General features: G+C 40.8%; 1 protein-coding gene across 1 annotated transcript in view; it reads left to right on the forward strand.

The window, feature by feature from the left end:
* The window catches only part of HPSE2 (heparanase 2 (inactive)), a 730,238-nt gene that overhangs the window by 3,122 nt on the left and 708,980 nt on the right, over window positions 1-18,136 (forward strand). Inside the window, exon 2 of the mRNA XM_020996755.2 lies at window positions 598-755. Within this exon, the coding sequence (XP_020852414.1) occupies window positions 598-755 (158 nt within the window). The remainder of the gene's footprint in view (window positions 1-597; window positions 756-18,136) is intronic.

Genomic DNA, 18,136 nt, shown 5'->3' on the forward strand with positions numbered 1-18,136 from the left:
CTGTTGCTAAAGCCTCACTGGGCGGCAGCTGATCGGGAAGCAGAAGCAGAGACGGGCTTCTGCAGCCGGGAGCCGGGCGTCCAGAAGCTTCCACGGGAAAGCGCGCTGGGCTGCCGCCGAGCGGAGTCCCCCTGCGCTGGCGCTACTGCCCCTCACGTTCGTCGCAGCAGCCGAAGTTCCTTCTTTAAACAACAAATAAAATAAAGATACTGCAACCCACCAATATTTTAGATTCCCGTTTTAAAAGAAGCCTCCTTTGTACCTGAGAGTTGAGGTCACAGCCCCAGGGGAACTGGCAACCTTGGGAGCCCAGCAGCGTTAGCGCAGATAATGTTGGACGGCCCCGCTCCGCCTGGCCGAAATCCCGACAAAGTTACGCGGGACTGACTTGCAGGAAGGAGGAAGCGAAGCAGCCGGAGGCCAGCGCTGCGCGGGGAGCAGGAGCGCGCAGAATTCCCACCCTGCATGGTCCCCGGCCTCGGCTCCCGACGTCCCCAGAGGGACTGGAGGGCGCGATGCACTCTGCCCCTGGCGACCCAGGCCTGCTTTTTACTCACCGATTCACTCATTCCTCTTATCTTTCTCTTCTCTTCTCAGCTCTAAGCGGTTGGTGACCCTAGCCCGGGGACTGTCTCCCGCCTTTCTGCGTTTTGGGGGCAAGAGGACAGATTTCCTCCAGTTCCAAAACCTGAGGAACCCAGCGAAAAGTCGCGGGGGCCCTGGCCCTGATTACTATCTCAAGAACTACGAGGATGGTGAGAAACTCGATTCACCTTGATGCTGGGTGCGAGGGAGCAGGCCCGCTAGTGCAGCGGGAAAGGAGATGAAAGCCTGCCAGACAGGCCTAGGGACCTTTTAAAAAATCCCTAAAAAGCCCGTGGCCCCTGGCAAGAAAGGCCCTTGCCTTTGGATACGTTTGCGGGATTTTTTATGGGGCAATAAATAGCCCGTCTGATAACTCTCCTTCCAAGCTGAGCGGTGGCCCCGCTCTATGTTGGAGAAATCTTGGAGGAAGGGAATGGTATCAGGCCTCTCCTGCCTTTGGGGTGGCTTCTGGAGATACTTTCAGGTGCATTGGATAATGCCACCAGAATGTCATCCCATGTTGGCTGGAGGAAAAAAGTGTACAGGGAAAAAATCGGCATCTTTCAGGACCAAAGATCTGCTTTAAGTGTCAGACCTGGGGCCTTAGAAAAAAGAAATTTAGTTTTTCTTTTGATATTTTCTTTTTACCCTTTAGGCTTATCTGTGATGCCTTCCACTATCCCTTTTCTGGCCAGTCTGTTCAGGTCTGGAGATTTATCTTAAAATGCTTCTGCGTTTAAAAAGCATCCTTTCTGCTAGAGAAAGAACTACTAAAACAGCATTATTTCATGTAGACTACATTTCTATTAGCCCTAATTCACAACTTTTCTGTTTACTGGAAGGACAGGCTGACCCTTAACTTCTCTTTCAGGTAGTGCTTTGGGTTCAAGTTGATTTGTCTCCAGGTTAGGTTTGTAGGACAGAGACAGTCTAGATGATGTCCTCTTGTGGGGTGACACTTCTCTTTACCTTTTTAAGGGGGTAAAATGCATTTTTTGTCTTTAAGGAACTTTAAAGTGCCGAGGTTGCAAAGCTCCCCACCCTGTGTTTCTTGCATCTAATTTCCAGGATTTTTCTGGGAAAGAAGTGTGAGGGCTTCTTTTCTTAGGTTTTCTCTTCTTTCCTTTTCATTTTCTTTCTGCTTATGTAGTGTGTGCACTGAATAAGAGATTCCAGGAAAGATGTTTCACTCTTTGATTACACCTAAGGGATATCTAAACATCTAGGGAGGTAGAGAGAAGCCAGTGTTGGTGCAGTTTAGCCTGAGAAGTCTAAATGGCATTTGTGAAAGAACCTTTTCAGGAGTTGTCAAGACTAGAAGGCATGTCCTTGGAATCACAGAATCATAGATATAGAGCAGGAAGGGACCTTAGAATACTTCTGGTCCAAAGAGGCAGAAGCCCAAGGAAAATGGACTTGTCCAAGGTCGTACGAATAGGAAATAGTAGAGCTAGTGTTCATTTTTGTAAAAAACAGATTTTTTATTGATGTCCTTTGTTTTTATACCACCTAAATTTTCCTCTCTGTTTCCCACAAAACCATCCTTTATAAAAAAAAATTAAAAAAAAGAGGAAGAAAACAAATTCGGCAAAACTGATCAATACATCCTAAAAGGCTGAGTTACTTCTGTTCCACGTTCCACATTTGGGGACTCCCATTTCTGCAAGACAGCTGAGTGAGGGTGGCGAGGTATCTTTTAAAATCTCTTCTTTGGGACCAGGCTTGGTCATTATAATTTCAAAACATTCAATATTAGTTGTTTTACTGCTATTCTTTCCATGTACATTGTTGCTACAGTTGTTTCTATTGATTTCTTGGTTACTTTTCTTCACTTTGCATCACTTTGCATAAGTCATTCCACGCTTCTCTGTGCTCTTCATGGGCCATGTTTCTTGCAGTATTGTAATGTTCCTTTGCAATTGGATGCCCCATTTTGTTTAGCTACTCCCCAGTGGATGGGTATTGACTTTGTTTCTAAGAACTGAGATCCTGAGACAGGTCCTCTGCCTCCAAACCATTTTCTTTTTCTTCTACAGTTTGTTTTTTCTCTCTAATATGGATTCTCTGATGTTGAACAAGGCTTCCAAACTGGCTGAAGGCCTTCTCATAAGCATTATGTTTATCTTTAGGGCTAATTGTGTAGGGGAGTGCATTTATTTGTCTGGATCTTTTACAAAGGTGAATGTTATAGTTGTGGGAGAAAAGAAGGGATTCTGCAGGAAGATTTCTCTGTTATACACTGCACAAGAAAAAAAAATAGATTACAATATAATAACAGCTCTGGAGAGGTTTGACAGAGAGGTCTACGGCCTAAAGCCTATTGGTTCATGCTGTTATTGTCAGCATTGTGACAGGAGACTAGAGATGGGATGAATATTAGTGATTCTGCTGATTAAACAGCTCTTTCATGTTCATTTTCCATTAAACATGCTTTCCTCATTGTTTATGGTAAAACTTGCAAGAGTCCCAGGAATCCCAGGGTTGTGGGGAGAATGAAAAAAAAAGGCAAGTATAAGTTTAGGAATTGGCTTTCTTCTGTCAAACTTCTATCCAGGATAGAATTACTGATTCATTGAGAACAATGAGATCTGTTTAAAATGAAGGATGCAATTTGCCTCTTTTGTAAAAGGAGAAAGTGGGCACCCTGGGGAGAGAGGAAATTGGCAGAAGGCCGTGGCCCATAAAACTTCATAGAATCAAAAAAATCAGAGATGGAAAAGATCTGAGAGGTCATCTTCAGTCCACTCACCTCTTCAGGTTCTGGTGTTGGTACCGTAGCATTCCATCTGGGATCCTCTCTATTGCTTTGTCCAGTCTGGTATTAAATGTCTCCAGAAATGGGATTTTTACCATTCCTCCTGAGGAAGACAGTTCTCCTGTCCCAAAGGTTATTGCCAGCAAATTTTTCTTGAGGTTCAGCTTTCCTTTTTTCTAGCTGCCACCAGCTACCTAGTTCCCTTTGCCTTTTCTGGGTTCCTACCCTATCATCTGTTGTCTGTGTCTTAGCTTTTAAAAATAATGCTCTCCCATAGCTGTTTTTTATTCAAGCTACCTGGATCTAATTCTTTGAAAACTTTCTTTAAAGTCAGTCCTTCCAGACACTAATCGAGTTTATTGCTCGTAGCCAAACCCTTTCTGATTTATGTATCTCTGGTAATAAGATGCTTTGAACTGTATCAGTATTTGAGGTCCCAGCAGAGTTAAAGAGACTGCCCTTTGATGCATAAACATCTCTAAAGTATCTCTCTTGTTTTTGTGGCTTTGTGTTATATTCCCAATTTCAAGCTAATGAGCTTTCAGCAAAGACCTTTTACAAATTGAGTAAATCTCCAGGGGCCTCCATCCTATCATTACTATTCTTAGAAGATAAATGAACCTACTGGGTGAATGGTACTGAACTAGGCACTTGTGTGTAACGATAACTGACAACATAATTCTATAAGGTTTGCAAAGTACTTTATATCCAATATCTCATTTGATCCTCACAACAGCTTTTCTAGAAGAATGGTACAGATTATGTCTTCATTTATTAGATGAGAAAATTAAGTCCCAGAGAGATTAATTTTGAGCCTATTTAAATCAAAACTAGGCTAGCAGGATGAATTGAAGTCAGAAGGTTTTCCTATAACATGACACTTTTGTTAAGGCCAGATGATAGCTAATATTTTTATGTATACACTTAAAGGTTTTTCATTTTGCTTTTTTTCAGTAAAATGCCATTTTCCTTTTCTCCCCCCTCCCCCATTGAGGTGTTTGTGTTTGTGTGTGTGAGTGATATTTTGTAAAAGGAATTTTACAAAGAAAGAAAAAGAAATTTGGAGCATTGAGAAGATCGTAAGAATTTAGAGAGAGTAATAGTCAAGAAAGGATAGGAGCAGATCACAACTGCTTTCTTTAGTTGTAATGCAGATGAGGCCCATTATGTGGGCCATTAAATCCCTTGATGATGGATTTTGCTGGTAACTTCATTTATATTTCTGACCCTGTTTAGTTCCTTAGTATTATTTGTTTCCCATGACATACATCATTAATAAAAGCAAGTTATATGCCCCATAGTTTCAGTTTTCATAAAATAATTTATGAGCACATTAAGACACCTGCCTCAGTACAAGTCTATACAACTGTTTATGGAAATACTCCTTTTGGAAAGTTTCCTGATTATGCTTTCAGTGATAATACATCTTGTCAGTCAGTCACTATTTATTAAGTGCCTACTATGTGCCAGGCACTGTGCTAAGTGCTGGGGATGCCAAAGAAAGACAAAGGACAGCCCAAGCTCTCAAGGATCTCACTGTCTAGTGGAGGACGCAACATGTAAACAACAAGCTAGAGACAGGATAAATGGGAGAGAATCAAAAGAGGGAAAGTACTAGCATTAAGGGAACTAAGGAAAGATTTCTTGTAGAAGATGGGGAATCCTCTAATCAGAGAATTTGAAAGTGGACTGCACTTTGAAAATAGGTAAGGTAGCCTAGTCTCTTCATTTTACCAGTGAGGAAATGGTTTTGAAAGGGATGCAAATATCATAAAGATGAATAACATAATTTATAATTCGAAACTCCCCCCCCCACCAATAACCTCTTTTGGTCAATTTATCTTTCTTGTAAACTGAATGCTTTGTTTGACTTATGCCCAACAACAAAACTTTGGGTTGATTTTTTAAAGTTTCATCTAAACTTTCTAAACTGTATCTTATCTGCTTCTTCAGTTCTTTCTGTTTTTCTTCTTTATAATAAAATCTTTAATGTACACATCTTGAACTCACCCCCACTTCAAATTCATCTTCCTAAAATGTTATTCCTCTGCTCAAATGCTTCTTTCTACTTATACAAAATAATTCAGTTCAATTCAGCAAACATTTATTAAGCACCTACCGTATGCACCAAGGAGCTTACATTCTACTGGAAGTTACAGGTCCTCAGCTTGTTCTTTAAGGCCTTCCACATGCTGCCCAGAATCTGCTTTTCCAGACTTTATCCTCCTTTCCCCTACTACCTCTCATCACAACTCCTCCATTCTAGCCAGACTACTAACTTATGTCCCTTGGTCATGCCTCACTTATGTTCCCTTAGGATCAGAGAATCATTAACCTAGAGCTTAGAACAGGTTGTTTCTAGACTAGTCATCTAGTATCCAGCTGCCTTATTTTACAAAAGAAACTAAATCCCAGGGAGGTTAGTTAAGTGACTTGCCCAAGGATACACACAGCTAGTACGTGGCATAATCCAAATTCAAACTTCAGTTCTTTGGTTCCAAATCCAGCACTCTTCTCCACCTACCATTCTGTTTTCATAAGGGTCCTAAACCACAAGAGCTTACATTCGGAGCACCAGCACATCCTGGGAGTCTCCATTCCCATTTTTGATACCCTGCCATTGTTACTGCCAAGGCAGAAGGGAGCAGTTTTTATTTTGTCTTTGTCTCATGGGTTACCATAACCAAAGAATCCATCACTTACTGGCCAGTCTGCTGGTGATGTGCCTCTTCCTACACTCAGAAAACAGACATGATCTCTTGCCTTGCCTTGAAGCCTTTTCAGCAGGGTAGAGCCTGGCAGAATTTGCAGCCCATCATTGTAGACTTTTAGAACCCAGAGTCACCTCCACCAGAGTAGGCCATTTGGGAAGATCTTGTATGTAATTCCTTGACAGACTTTTTGGATATTTGTTTTTAATCATTTTGAACGTGTCACCAACATCCTTGAAAGTCTAAGGTGACAGGGCCCCTTACATTCTGTGCATAAGAACCAGTATCTAGCTTCTGTTGACCTAATGTGGATTTTTCAGTCATTTTCTCTACTTGTTCCCATGCCTTGCTTTGGCTTTGCCTTCTGAACCCTATGCAGTTTGTCTGATGTTTCCCTAAATTTCAGCTGCCTTTTTCTTTTATTTTTTCAATTAGCAAGCATTTTTTTCTTCCCCTCTTATTTCCAGTCAATGGCTGGAGGACGGGGGGGTGGGAACCAAACAAACCCTTTTTAACAGATACATAGTAAAGCAAAACAGTTCCTTTCCTCTCTTTCTGTCAGGCATCCCCTCTTTCACAAAGAGCTAGAATTCCATTCTACGGGCGGACTTTCTTGGTGAAATACAAGTGAGATGGTTATTTTTCTCCTCCAGATTCCATGAGTGCCAAACGTTACATAACACGAATGTGTTTCGAATACCCAAGTAAATATTTATCTGTTTGTAAACCTGAACTCTTGTATCTTGCAAGTAAAACTTTATTTCACATAAACATTCCTTGAAATTAAATGTAATTCAACAAGTAATTTTTGAGTGCCCAACTTGTATCCTGTTCTGCTCAGGATCCTGAGGAGATACAAGAGAGTAACAATAGCTTACATATATGTAGCACTTGCAGGCTTGCAGAACATTTGCATACCTCATTTCTTTTGAGTGTCATAATAAACTTGTGAAGTTAATGATACGCTATCTCTTTTTTTAGAACTATATTCTCTTGGTCCTCCCCACTCCCCAATCAAAAGAGCAAGAAAAATGAAATCTATATTACTACATACAAGCATGTTGTTCAGTCATATCTGACTCTTTGTGACCCCATGAACCTCACTTTCTATGGGGTTATCTTGCAAGGATAATGGAGTAGTTTGCTGTTTCCTTCTTCAGTGGATTAAGGCAAACAGAGATTAAGTGACTTACCCAGGGTCTGAGGCCAGATGTGAGCTCAGGTTTTCCTGATGTCAGGCCTAGTGCTCTATCCACTCTACCCAGAACCTATCTGCTTCCTATACAAACATGTACAGTCAAGCAAAACAAATTCTCACATTGGTGAGTTCCATTTCAGGTACAGTGCTTGGCAGGTGCTTAATAAATGCTTGTAGATGTTTTTTGGGAAAAAATAAAATAGTAAATAAATATGCTTAAAAATATTTTGAAAATAAAATATAGGTTTCTCTAGTTAAAGAAAAATGCTTGTAGACCAACTGGCTCATGGACTGAAAGAGTGGTTTGGTGAATTGCCATATATTCATACAACCAGTAAGTGTTGGTGGTAGTATTTGAACCCAGGTCTTATTGTCTCCTCAACCCAGTGTTCCACTGTATCCCATTGCTTTCTAAAATAAATCGCATCTTCAGACCCCGCAAAGGGCTTGCAATCATGTTGGGAGACAAGACTGACACACATGAAACTATTAGAAAACAGTACTAAAACTATGTAATAAAGTGCTAAAATGACTATAAATCAAATACCTAAGATATATAGAACAGATGTTAACTTGAGGGAAGGAAGAGCTCGGCACTGGCTAGAGCTGTCATGTCAAGGAGGCTCCATGAAGGAAGGAAGGGGAAACTGAGCTGTATGTGGAGGACAGTAGGATTGGGATGGGTTGGAGGTTAAAATGGGAGTGTTCCAGAGTTGGAGGAATAGTATCAGCCAATGCCAAGAGGCACAAATGGGGCACGTTTTAGAGATGATAAGGGATGGCCAGACAACTGGAGGGTTAATATTAGGAAGTAACATTGAATCTCTAATGGTAACAGGCTGTGGAGGGTATTGAAACCCAGACAGTGTAATAAAAATAGCACTAATCATTGATAGCCACTTTACATATGTTATCTCATTTGGGCCTCACAACCACACTGGGAGGCGAATACCATTATTATCCTCATTTTAGAGAAGGGGAAACAGGCTGAGAGAGCTTCAGTGTCTTGCCCTGGGTCACACAGCTACTAAGTGCCCAAGACGGGATTTGAACATAGGTCTTCCTGATTCAAAGTCCTGGTACTCTATACATTGATAGAACATAGATGTGCCCTTATAAAATCAGTGTGGCCAAGTGAAGACATATTTGGGACTAGGCCCATGATCAGTGCTTTTCCTTAGCTTCATCATTCCAAAGCTTGATAAATGCACACTGTAAACGAGCCTGCAAATCTATATCCTCACTAATTGATCCTTTTTTCTAAGATAGTGTGGGAAGAGAACACTCCCTAACTACTAGATTAGGGCCTGGTAGCCTGGTAGAGCAGGCGGCTGACATAATCACTGAGTCAAGGACAACAGACCCCGGTGTGGTGTAGTGAGTAGAACCCTGGCTCTGAAATCCAAAGACCTCTCTCTGAATCCTGTTACTTACTGCCTGGGTGGTTTTATTTTGTAAAGCTTAGCCTCCCCATCTCACCTAGGCTCTAAGAGCAGGGGCTCCTCATGGACCCAGTCATCCTACTGATCTGGCATAGGACCTTTGACTTGCTTGGTTTCTGACCTGGGCAAATTTGCCTTTGTGTAGTCAATCTGGTGGCCTCTGTGCTCACCATATTGCTAGACTTAGTGTAGACCTCTGTTCATTTTAGCCTGTTGTCACTCAGAACTGAGAAACTCCAGAGATCCGCCAGCCTCAGCCTCCCTAGTAGCTGGGATCATAGGAGTGTACCACCACCCCTTACCTCTGGAGACTTGGTCCCTTCATCTTTAAAATGATTGTCACAGATTAGGTCAGGGATTCTTAACGTGGAATCTGTGAACTTTTGCTTTAAATATGTTGATAAATGCATTTTTATATAACTATTTTTATTTTTATGTTTAAATATAATTATCTCATATCTATTGTATATGTAACATTTAATTTAACATGTATCATAATTTTATACATATAATGATAAAATTTTATATGTAATAGTATGTACCATATATTTTATGTAATTATTTAATTGTTGATAAATGCATTTTATATAATTGTTTAATTTTTACATATTTATATATAATTCATACATATTTATACAAACTTATTTTACTATGTAATAGAATTTAATATGTAATTATATATATTTTGTATAATCATTTTTATATAATTGTTGATTAATATATTTTATGTAATTGATTATCATTGTTATCCTATGTATTTTATTTTATGCATTTAAAAACATTCTGAGAAAGGGGCTCATTAGCTTCACCAGACTGACTGCCAGAGGGGGCCATGACACACAAAAAGGTTAAGAGCTTCTGGATTAGATATGCACTAAGGACCATTTGGCTTTCAGTTCTGTTATTAATATAGTTCCCTAAATTCCTCATCAAAGCCTCTTGGAGATCAGGGGAGAGAACTTGGGAAGGATGTGATTTTGGCAGACCAATGAATAAAATGGTGGCATCCTGGAAAGGGGCACAGGGTATGGTTTTTAAAGGAGGTTTGGCAATCTGCTTTGGATACCAGTAGTTAAGGTTCTAAATAGCTAGGTAATTCAGTGGGTGAGAGATCTGGGGGGAGGCAAATCTGACTTCAGATCCAGCCTCAGACACTTACTAGCTGTGTGACTCTGGGCAAGTCACTAGCCACAGTTTCCTCATCTGTAAAATGGGAATAATAACAGCACCTGCCTCCCATCGTTGTAGTGAGGATCAAATAAGATAATATATGTAAAGTGCTTTGCAAACTTCAGAGCACTGTGTATATGTTAGCTATAGTTAATATTATTATTGTGTCATTACAAGGTCTAATTATTTTTAATTTTTATTTTTTTAATTCATGATGACTTATCAAGTAAGATAGTCCTATAAGTAATGGGAACAGCCTGGTCTCCCTCTCAGACCTATACGATCAGAATGACTTAACCTTTTAATTGTGTCCAATCAAGTAAGTATCTGTGGTCCTGAGTTCGGGCAGGGAGTACTTCATTTTAGTCTTTGAGGTCCTAGCCCCTAGCAGACTGTGAAGCACATAGTAGGGACTTAGTAAGTATTTGCTGATTGACTGCTATTCCAAATTTTAGTTTGTTAATATGACACTTTTTGTTTCAAAGGAACCTCCCAGCTCTAAATCTGTGATCCCACAAATTGTGCTTGAGGTCCAGGGAGCATTTTTGTGCACATTTGAACACTTAACTTATACTTTTGAATGTTATATGAGGGAGAGAGTAAGGATGTGTCCTAAATTAATGGAGGCTAATATTAATTTCCTGGTACCATTTAAGCCAAGGAAATAAACTTTTCTTTATTTTCTTTGCCCTGAAGCCTTGGAATTGAATTAGCAAGGCAATTTAGGATAATATGATCATGGGATTTGGAGTTGGGAGAGGCCCTAGAGATCACCTAGGCCTGGGCTTCCTTCTTACTTTTGCCATGATGAAGATGGACCCCTTCTCAGGAAATTGTTTTTAAATGCATAAAATAAAATATATAGGATTACTAAGGGAATCAATTATATTGAAATATAGCTATCAAGATTTAAAAATCCATATTTGTGATATACTAATATATCTATAGCAAGTTTAATAACTACAGTAATTTTGAATTAGTAGTGAGCATGAATGATATTTTGAAGCATCTGTAACAACTTTAATGTGATGTGAGGCAGCTGGTGGGGCAGTGGATTTGCTGTTAGGAAGATCCAAGTTTAAATTCTGCCTCAGACACTAGCTGTGTGAAGCTCTCTCAGCTTCAGCTTCCCCATATGTAAAGTGGGGATAATAATTATAACACCTAACCTTTCCAGAGTTGTGATGAGGATCAAAATGAGATAACATTTGTAGGCCTTAGAGTGCTATGCAAATTTTAGCTATTATTATCATTATATGAAAATATCTGTGATTTCTGCTGGTGACAGTCGCCACTATAGTTTGCAATCTATATTCATAATAGAAGGAAATGCAAAATTTTAGTTAGAGGTTAGTGAAAAATAAAAGTAATTATTTTTCTCATCCAGGGTGTTTTTTTTTCTCATCTAAGTTCATGGACCTTTTGAAATCCATCTGTGGACTAAGCTCCCCTTCCCAACCACTTCCCCACCCCCAGGTTAAGAACATCTAAACTAGAGCAATCCCCTTATTTTACAGATGAAGAAACTCAGTCCCAGAGGAAAGGAAGTGACCTGACCAAGTAGCAAAGCTAGGAATTTAAAATTACTTTTAAAAAAAATATATAGTGTGTCCCAAAAATCTTAGTGAAGTTGTAAGGTTAAAAATGCAATAAGACCTTTGGAACATCCTGTATAAACATAAAAACTTAATGATACTCAGTAGTAGTTTTAATAATTTTTGGCCAGAGGAGCAGTTATAATAGACATAATGCTTTGAAACTTAAAGATGAGTGGAGAGTGTGTGGCCACATGCAGTGTATATTTTACAGTATGGAATGGGCCTTGAAAAACTCAAATAATCCATTGTTTTTTCAAATCCCAGTCTAATGGCAGAGACTGGTAGGTGTTCCCCCCAAACCCCAAAGGCATTTTGTGTCATCTAGGGAAGTGTTACCTGCCACCCTGCTTCTTGCTCCCTTTCAATAACCCCTTTTCTTCCCTAGGTACTATACTGTCTCCTTTTGCAGATTTCTTTTAAGTTAAACTAAACTCAGCTATTCTTTTTCTTTTTCTTTTCTTTTCTTTTTTTTTTAGGCAATTGGGATTAAGTGACTTGCCCAGGGTCACACAGCTAGTAAGTGTCAAGTGTTTGGTCTGAGGCCAGGTTTGACCTCAGGTCCTCCTGACTTCAGGGCTGGTGCTGTATCCACTGTGCCACCTAGCTGCCTCAAACCCAGGTATTCCTACCCACTTCCCAAGCTTCCCCACCCCCACTTCTCAAATTCTAGATTGAGAGTGTCCTGGAATCAATTCAAACTTCCTGTGGAGCTGATAATTAAATTGTTTCAGTGTGAGCATTTATGCTTCAATAATCTGGGACAGATAAATGGCACCGTAAATAGAACTCTGGGCCTGGAGTTAGGAAGACTCATTTTCCTGAGTTCAAATCAAACCTCACACACTTACTAGCTGTGTGACCCTAGGCAAGTCACTTAACCTCTGTTTGTCTCAGTTTCCTCATCTGTAAAACGAGCTGGAGAAGGAAATGGCAAACCACCCCAGTAGCTCTGCCAAGAAAACGCAGAATGGAGTCATGAAGAGTTGGACTCTGTTGAACAACAGATAATCTGATCTAACCTTACCTATCCAATCTAACTCTTGCCTAGCTATGACAGGTGTCCTCCATGTGACAGATTCCCCTCTACATTATCCCTGAAACGCAACTTGGCCCATTCAGCTTTAATTATGTCTCTGTTCTTTGTTGTTTTCCATCTGGAGAGCTATCTTCTTCCCTTTGCCTGCTTAATTAAATGTTTACAATGTTTACACAATAAATACAAAACATAGACAAAGTAATTAAAGAAGCAGCTAAGAGACACATAGAGCTTTGGATTTTGAGTCAGGAAGACCTGAGTTCAAATGTGACCTCAGATGCGTTTTAGCTGTATGACTCTGGACAAGTCACTTAACTTCTATCTGCCTCAGTTTCTTCATCTGTAAACTGGGGATAATAATAGCACCTAACTCCCAGTGTTGTTGTGATGCTCAAATGAGATAATATTTGTAAAGTGCCTTGCAAATCTGAAATTGCTGTGTAAATGCATTAATAATTGTAATAATTTCAAAGGAGAAGTATATTTCCTTGAAATTACTTGGAAGATAAGCAGTGACTCTGGAGTAGGGACATGTGTTTTCAAATCCTGCCTTCATTGACTATTGGAACAAATGAGCAAGTGACTTAACTCCCTGTTTGCTCATCTGTAAAATGAGAGGATTAAATCAGATGCTATTTGAGGTCCCTTTCACTTCTAGACCTAGGATCCCTACAAATTGAGTTATGTTTTGTAAGACATTTACAAAGGGTGGAGGGCAGCAGGGAGTACACTTCAGTAGAAGACTCGCTTCCATGAAAGCCTCCCAATTTTCTGAGGGTCCAGTCTACTTATGGGTTATTCTAACCTTCATGTATTTCCTCATTCTCTGGACTCCTAGTCTGTGCTGCACAGTTTAGTCCAGCACAGTGCTGGGCACATAAATTTAGTACCATTCCTGGGGATTGATTGGAAGGAAACAGACACCGTCCATGCCTCCAGGAATTTGCAATCCAAACACTCATTGACATTGACAAACACATAAAAACCCATACAGACTCACACATCACGGTGCCGCATGGAGCAAATACGCACATCAACTCAAACAAAGTATTTATGTTATTTACAAACCTTAATGCATGTGTTTTGCTTTTTGTGTGGTAGAAAATGAAGAGTGAAAAATGTAACTTGCATGTTTAGAAAAGATGGAAAGGAGGGGAGACCCACTGCCTTGTTTCCAGCTGGTCTGGAAAGGCAAGAACTCCATGAAGAATGGAAGGGAGGGAGCTTGGCAAGCTTGGAGGGGGAGAATGTTCCAGATTTAGGGCATAGCTTTGGAGCCAGCATCAAAGAGAGGAACAGTGATGCATCTGCAAGAATTACTGAGGTGTGGTGGAAAGAGGTGCCTTTGGCATCAGAAGACCTCTGTCCTCATCCTAGCCACTGACAATAATGAACTCTGTGACCTTGGGCAAGTCAATTCTCCTGCCTAAGCCTCAGTTTTCCTATCAGTAAAACAAAGGGATTAAACTAGATGAAGAGTAGCACCTCTGAAGTAAGAAGACCTAGGTTAAAATCCAGTATTTAATGTTTACTTCCCATAAGACTCTGGGCAAGTCACTTATTCTGTCTAGGCTTGTTTCCTTGTGTAAAATGTAGGGGTTGGACTGAATGGTCTGAAGACCTTGCCAGTTCTGAATCTGTATCAGGGGTTCTTAACCTGGGGTCTCTGGATGTCTAAGGGATCTGTGGATAGATTTAGGCCATCCATGAACTTGATAGAGAAAAAAATGACATCTTTGGCATTTCCTTTAATTATTTTAGAACATTATTCTGAGAAGGGTCCATAGGAAGTACCAGACCTCCAAAGGGGTCTATGTCACAAAAAGGTTCAAGAACCCCTGCTCTCTGTGGCTACTTTGGTCCCTTCCCAGACGAACACTCTGTCAATGAATCAAAATCCTGCAGCTTTCTCTACTGCAATGTCAACCAACACCAGGATTTCTTGGACTCTTACTCAGTGATATTCTAAGTGCCATGGAGCACAGAGGATGTATGATACATTTTCCTCATTCTAGCCGATGAGGCAAGACGGACCTAGATGGAACAGTAACAAACGAGACACAGCAGTATATGTGATGATTTGTGTGGTGCAGACCGCCAGGACTGTAGGAAACCGAAGGACAGGAAAATCAGTGGCTACAGGAGTCTTGAAGGAGAGTTACTAACGATGGATCTAAAATTGTAAGGGACTTGAGAAGCCATCTCCCCATTATAGCATTTTACTAGATTGAGGACCGTGGGGGTTAAGTGACTTGTCCAAGGTCACCCAGGGAGTAGGTGACATAGGTGGGTTTTGAACCTGTAGGATTTCAGAACCAATGGCCTCTATACCATATGTTGCTGTTTCCCTTAATTTGGGGCTTGAAAAATGAGAGAAAAGGAGAGAATTCCAGGAGATTCCAGGAGACAATAGGCAGAACATCCTTGTGGGACAGTGAGAAGATTGCCCTCTTAGAGTAGAAATGGGTTTGTTGGAAAGCAGCAGGAAATAATTAAGAGAATTACTAAGTGCCTACTTTGGCCTGTAGGGAGGGTCAGGCCTTATATTATTTCAGAACTAGAATTGCATTTTCCTTTTCTCACACATTCAGATTTTTTTTGTAGCAGTCCTACATACTAAATAACAAAACAGAACAAACCCCACAATGTCATCAGCCCAGATACTGCCTCTTCTATGAAAATCTTTTCCAATTCCCTCTATGTAAAAATAATTGCTTTTTTCTTTAAAATTTTTAGTAGTATTGTATTTTTCCCAATTACATGTAAAGATAGTTTTTAACATTAAATTAAAAAAATTTTGAGTCCCAAATTTTCTCCCTCCCTCTTTCACCTCTTTCTCTGTAAGATGGTAAACAATTTGATATAGGTTATATGTGTGCACTCGTGTAAAATATATTTCCATATTAGTCATGTTGTGAAAGAAGGAACAGACCAAAAGAAAAAAAAGGGTGAAAAAATAAAGTGAAAAATAGAATCCTTCGATGTGTATTCAGACTCTTAGCAGTTTTTTCTCTGGATGTGCATAGCACAAATCGCTCCCCCCGCCCCCCAAATTCTCATCACACTTTGATTAGACCTCTCCTTTGCACTTCTCTCATTCCCTCTGGTATGATTTTTTTTGTCTAGACAATAACAGCTAGTGTTTATACACTGCCCGCTATCTGCCAGGCACTGTGTTAAGTGCTTTACAAATATTATCTCATTTGGTCATTGTGAAAATTCTGGGAGGTAAGTGCTATTATTTTCTTCATTTTACAGATGAGGAAACTGAGGCAAACAGGTTTACAGAGCACTTTAGAAACGTTATCTCTTTTGATCCTCACAGCTCTTTGGGTTAGGTACTGTTATCATGCCCATTTTGCCTATGAGGAAACTGAGGCAGTCAGAGGTGAAGTGACTTGCTTAGGGTCACACAGCAAGTTTTGTGAGGCAGGATTTCATTGCCTTTGTCTTCTCGATTCCAATTCCAGGCTGTTACTGACACCAGAGTAGTCGTGATGAATGTGTGAAAAGCATACTCAATGGATGTGTGCAACACCCTATTTATAGTGACTAGTGGTTAGAGCGCTGAATTTGGAGTCAGAAAAACCTGAGTTCAAATCTTATCTCAGACCTGTACTAGCTTCATGACACTAGGCAAGTCACTTTGCTCTCTGAGCTCCAGTTTCCTCATCTGTAAAATGGGTGTAGGCAGCATGGTATGGTGGATATGGAGCCAGCCCTGATGTCAGGAAGACCTGGCTTCATGTCTTGCTTCTGACACTTGCTGACTATGTGACCCCAGCCAAGTCACTTATCCTATCAGTCTCTCAGCCCCTTAATTGTGGAGCAGGTGGTGTTTTGCCTGAAAAGGATTCTCTGTCCAAGGAAATATCTACCACTCAGGGAGGTTCAGATAAGATAATGTGTGTCAAATGTTTTGCAAACCTTAAAGCGCCATTTGACCACTGCTACTGACAATGTTTCCTGTTAGCCACTGATGGCATCTTAGCCCTGCAGCCCACTGCATCTCCAGAATCCTTGGATTAGACAGCAGCTACTTGATCATTGGACTTCAGACGTTGGGTTAAAATTGGATGGTTGCAGAGTGGCCATTTACATTCTTAGGACACTTTAAAGTTTGCCAGGCACTTTCTAGGTGTATCACTGTTGCCATTTTGCAGATGAGGAAACTGAGACTCAGAAAGGTGGATCGTCTTACCTGTGGTCACATAGCTGGTAACTATGAGTCAAGCCTGGGTTTTCTGATCGCAAACCAAATCCTCTTTCCACAACCACCCGACCATCCACAGTAGAATGTAAGCTCTTTGAGGGCAGGGCCTTGGTTGTTGCCTTAGTACCTAGGTCTCAGGTCATAGAACGTGCTTAATGAATGCATATTGAATCGAGCTGGATTGATGAGTCAGGCCTAACACCTGCTAACTAGAAAACAGTTCCTGGAAGTATGTTTGATTGTCATGACCGTGGGCATCCTGAAATAGGAAGCACAATGTACAGAGGTAGAATGAGAAGAAGGCATCATGTGGGAGACTGCCCATAGTGAGCTCTGTTCTCTCCTCAGTGCCCCTGTGGTCAGCAGGGACACCCTTCTGGCAGGATCTCCTCCACGGTCCAGTCTACTTGGGCTTACTGCTGGGAGGGGAGAAGGAAGACTTAGGTACATACACTCCATTCGGGTTGTCTGATGGAGCCAGGGCGTCTGGGGATAGGAGGAGTCAGTGTCGTTCAGTACAAAGGGCACTCGACTTAAATCTGGCACTTATGTGATGTTGGGCAGATCACTTAACCTGTTTGAGATCTGTAAAATAAGAGGATGTTGATTTAGATAATATCTAAAGTCCCTTCCAGGGACAGCTAGGTGGAGCAGTGGATAGAGTGTTGAGCATGGAGGCAGGAAGATTCATCTTCCCGAGTTCAAATCTGGCCTCAGAAACTTACTAGCTGTGTGACCCTGGGCAAGTCACTTAACCCTGTTTGCTTCAGTTTTCTCATCTGTAAAATGAGCTTGGAGAAGGAAATGGCAAGCTACTCCACCATCTTTGCCAAGAAAACCCCTGACGGGGTCACAGAGTCGGACATGACTGAACAAACAACATTATTAATATAATTACTTTCCTTTGTAATCCTGTGTATCCTATTTTATGAATGTAAAACATGATTCTGTGAAGGGTCTTGAGGCTTTTTCAGACTGCCCAAGGTTGCAGGACACGTACAAAAAAGAAGAACCACTGGACCAGTTCAATCTTCCTAGTTCCATCCAAGTAAGACCCTTTTCTTTTTTTAAAGGCAGTTGGGGTTAAGTGACTTGCCCAGGGTCACACAGCTAGTAAGTGCCAAGTGTTTGGTCTGAGGTCTGATTTGAACTCAGGTCCTCCTGACTTCAGGGCTTGCTCTATCCACTGTGCCACCTGGCTGCCCCCAAGTAAGACCCTTTTTTGAAGGTGTTTTAAGCCTGACTCACATAGGGAATCATTGTGTTGTTATCTGGTGGCAGGGTCAGCCTTAGATCAAGGGTAGAATCAGTATTGACATGGTGAGACTTGACAGGTGCCAATAAAAAGCTTTCAGAGCATATGGATGGTATTGCCAGAAGAGTGCTGCATTTGGATCCGAGCTTTGACGCTAGCTGGATAACCTTTAA

This window comes from Phascolarctos cinereus, unplaced genomic scaffold (assembly GCF_003287225.1).
Source record: "Phascolarctos cinereus isolate Bilbo 61053 unplaced genomic scaffold, phaCin_HiC Scaffold_3;HRSCAF=262, whole genome shotgun sequence".
Taxonomy (NCBI): domain Eukaryota; kingdom Metazoa; phylum Chordata; class Mammalia; order Diprotodontia; family Phascolarctidae; genus Phascolarctos; species Phascolarctos cinereus.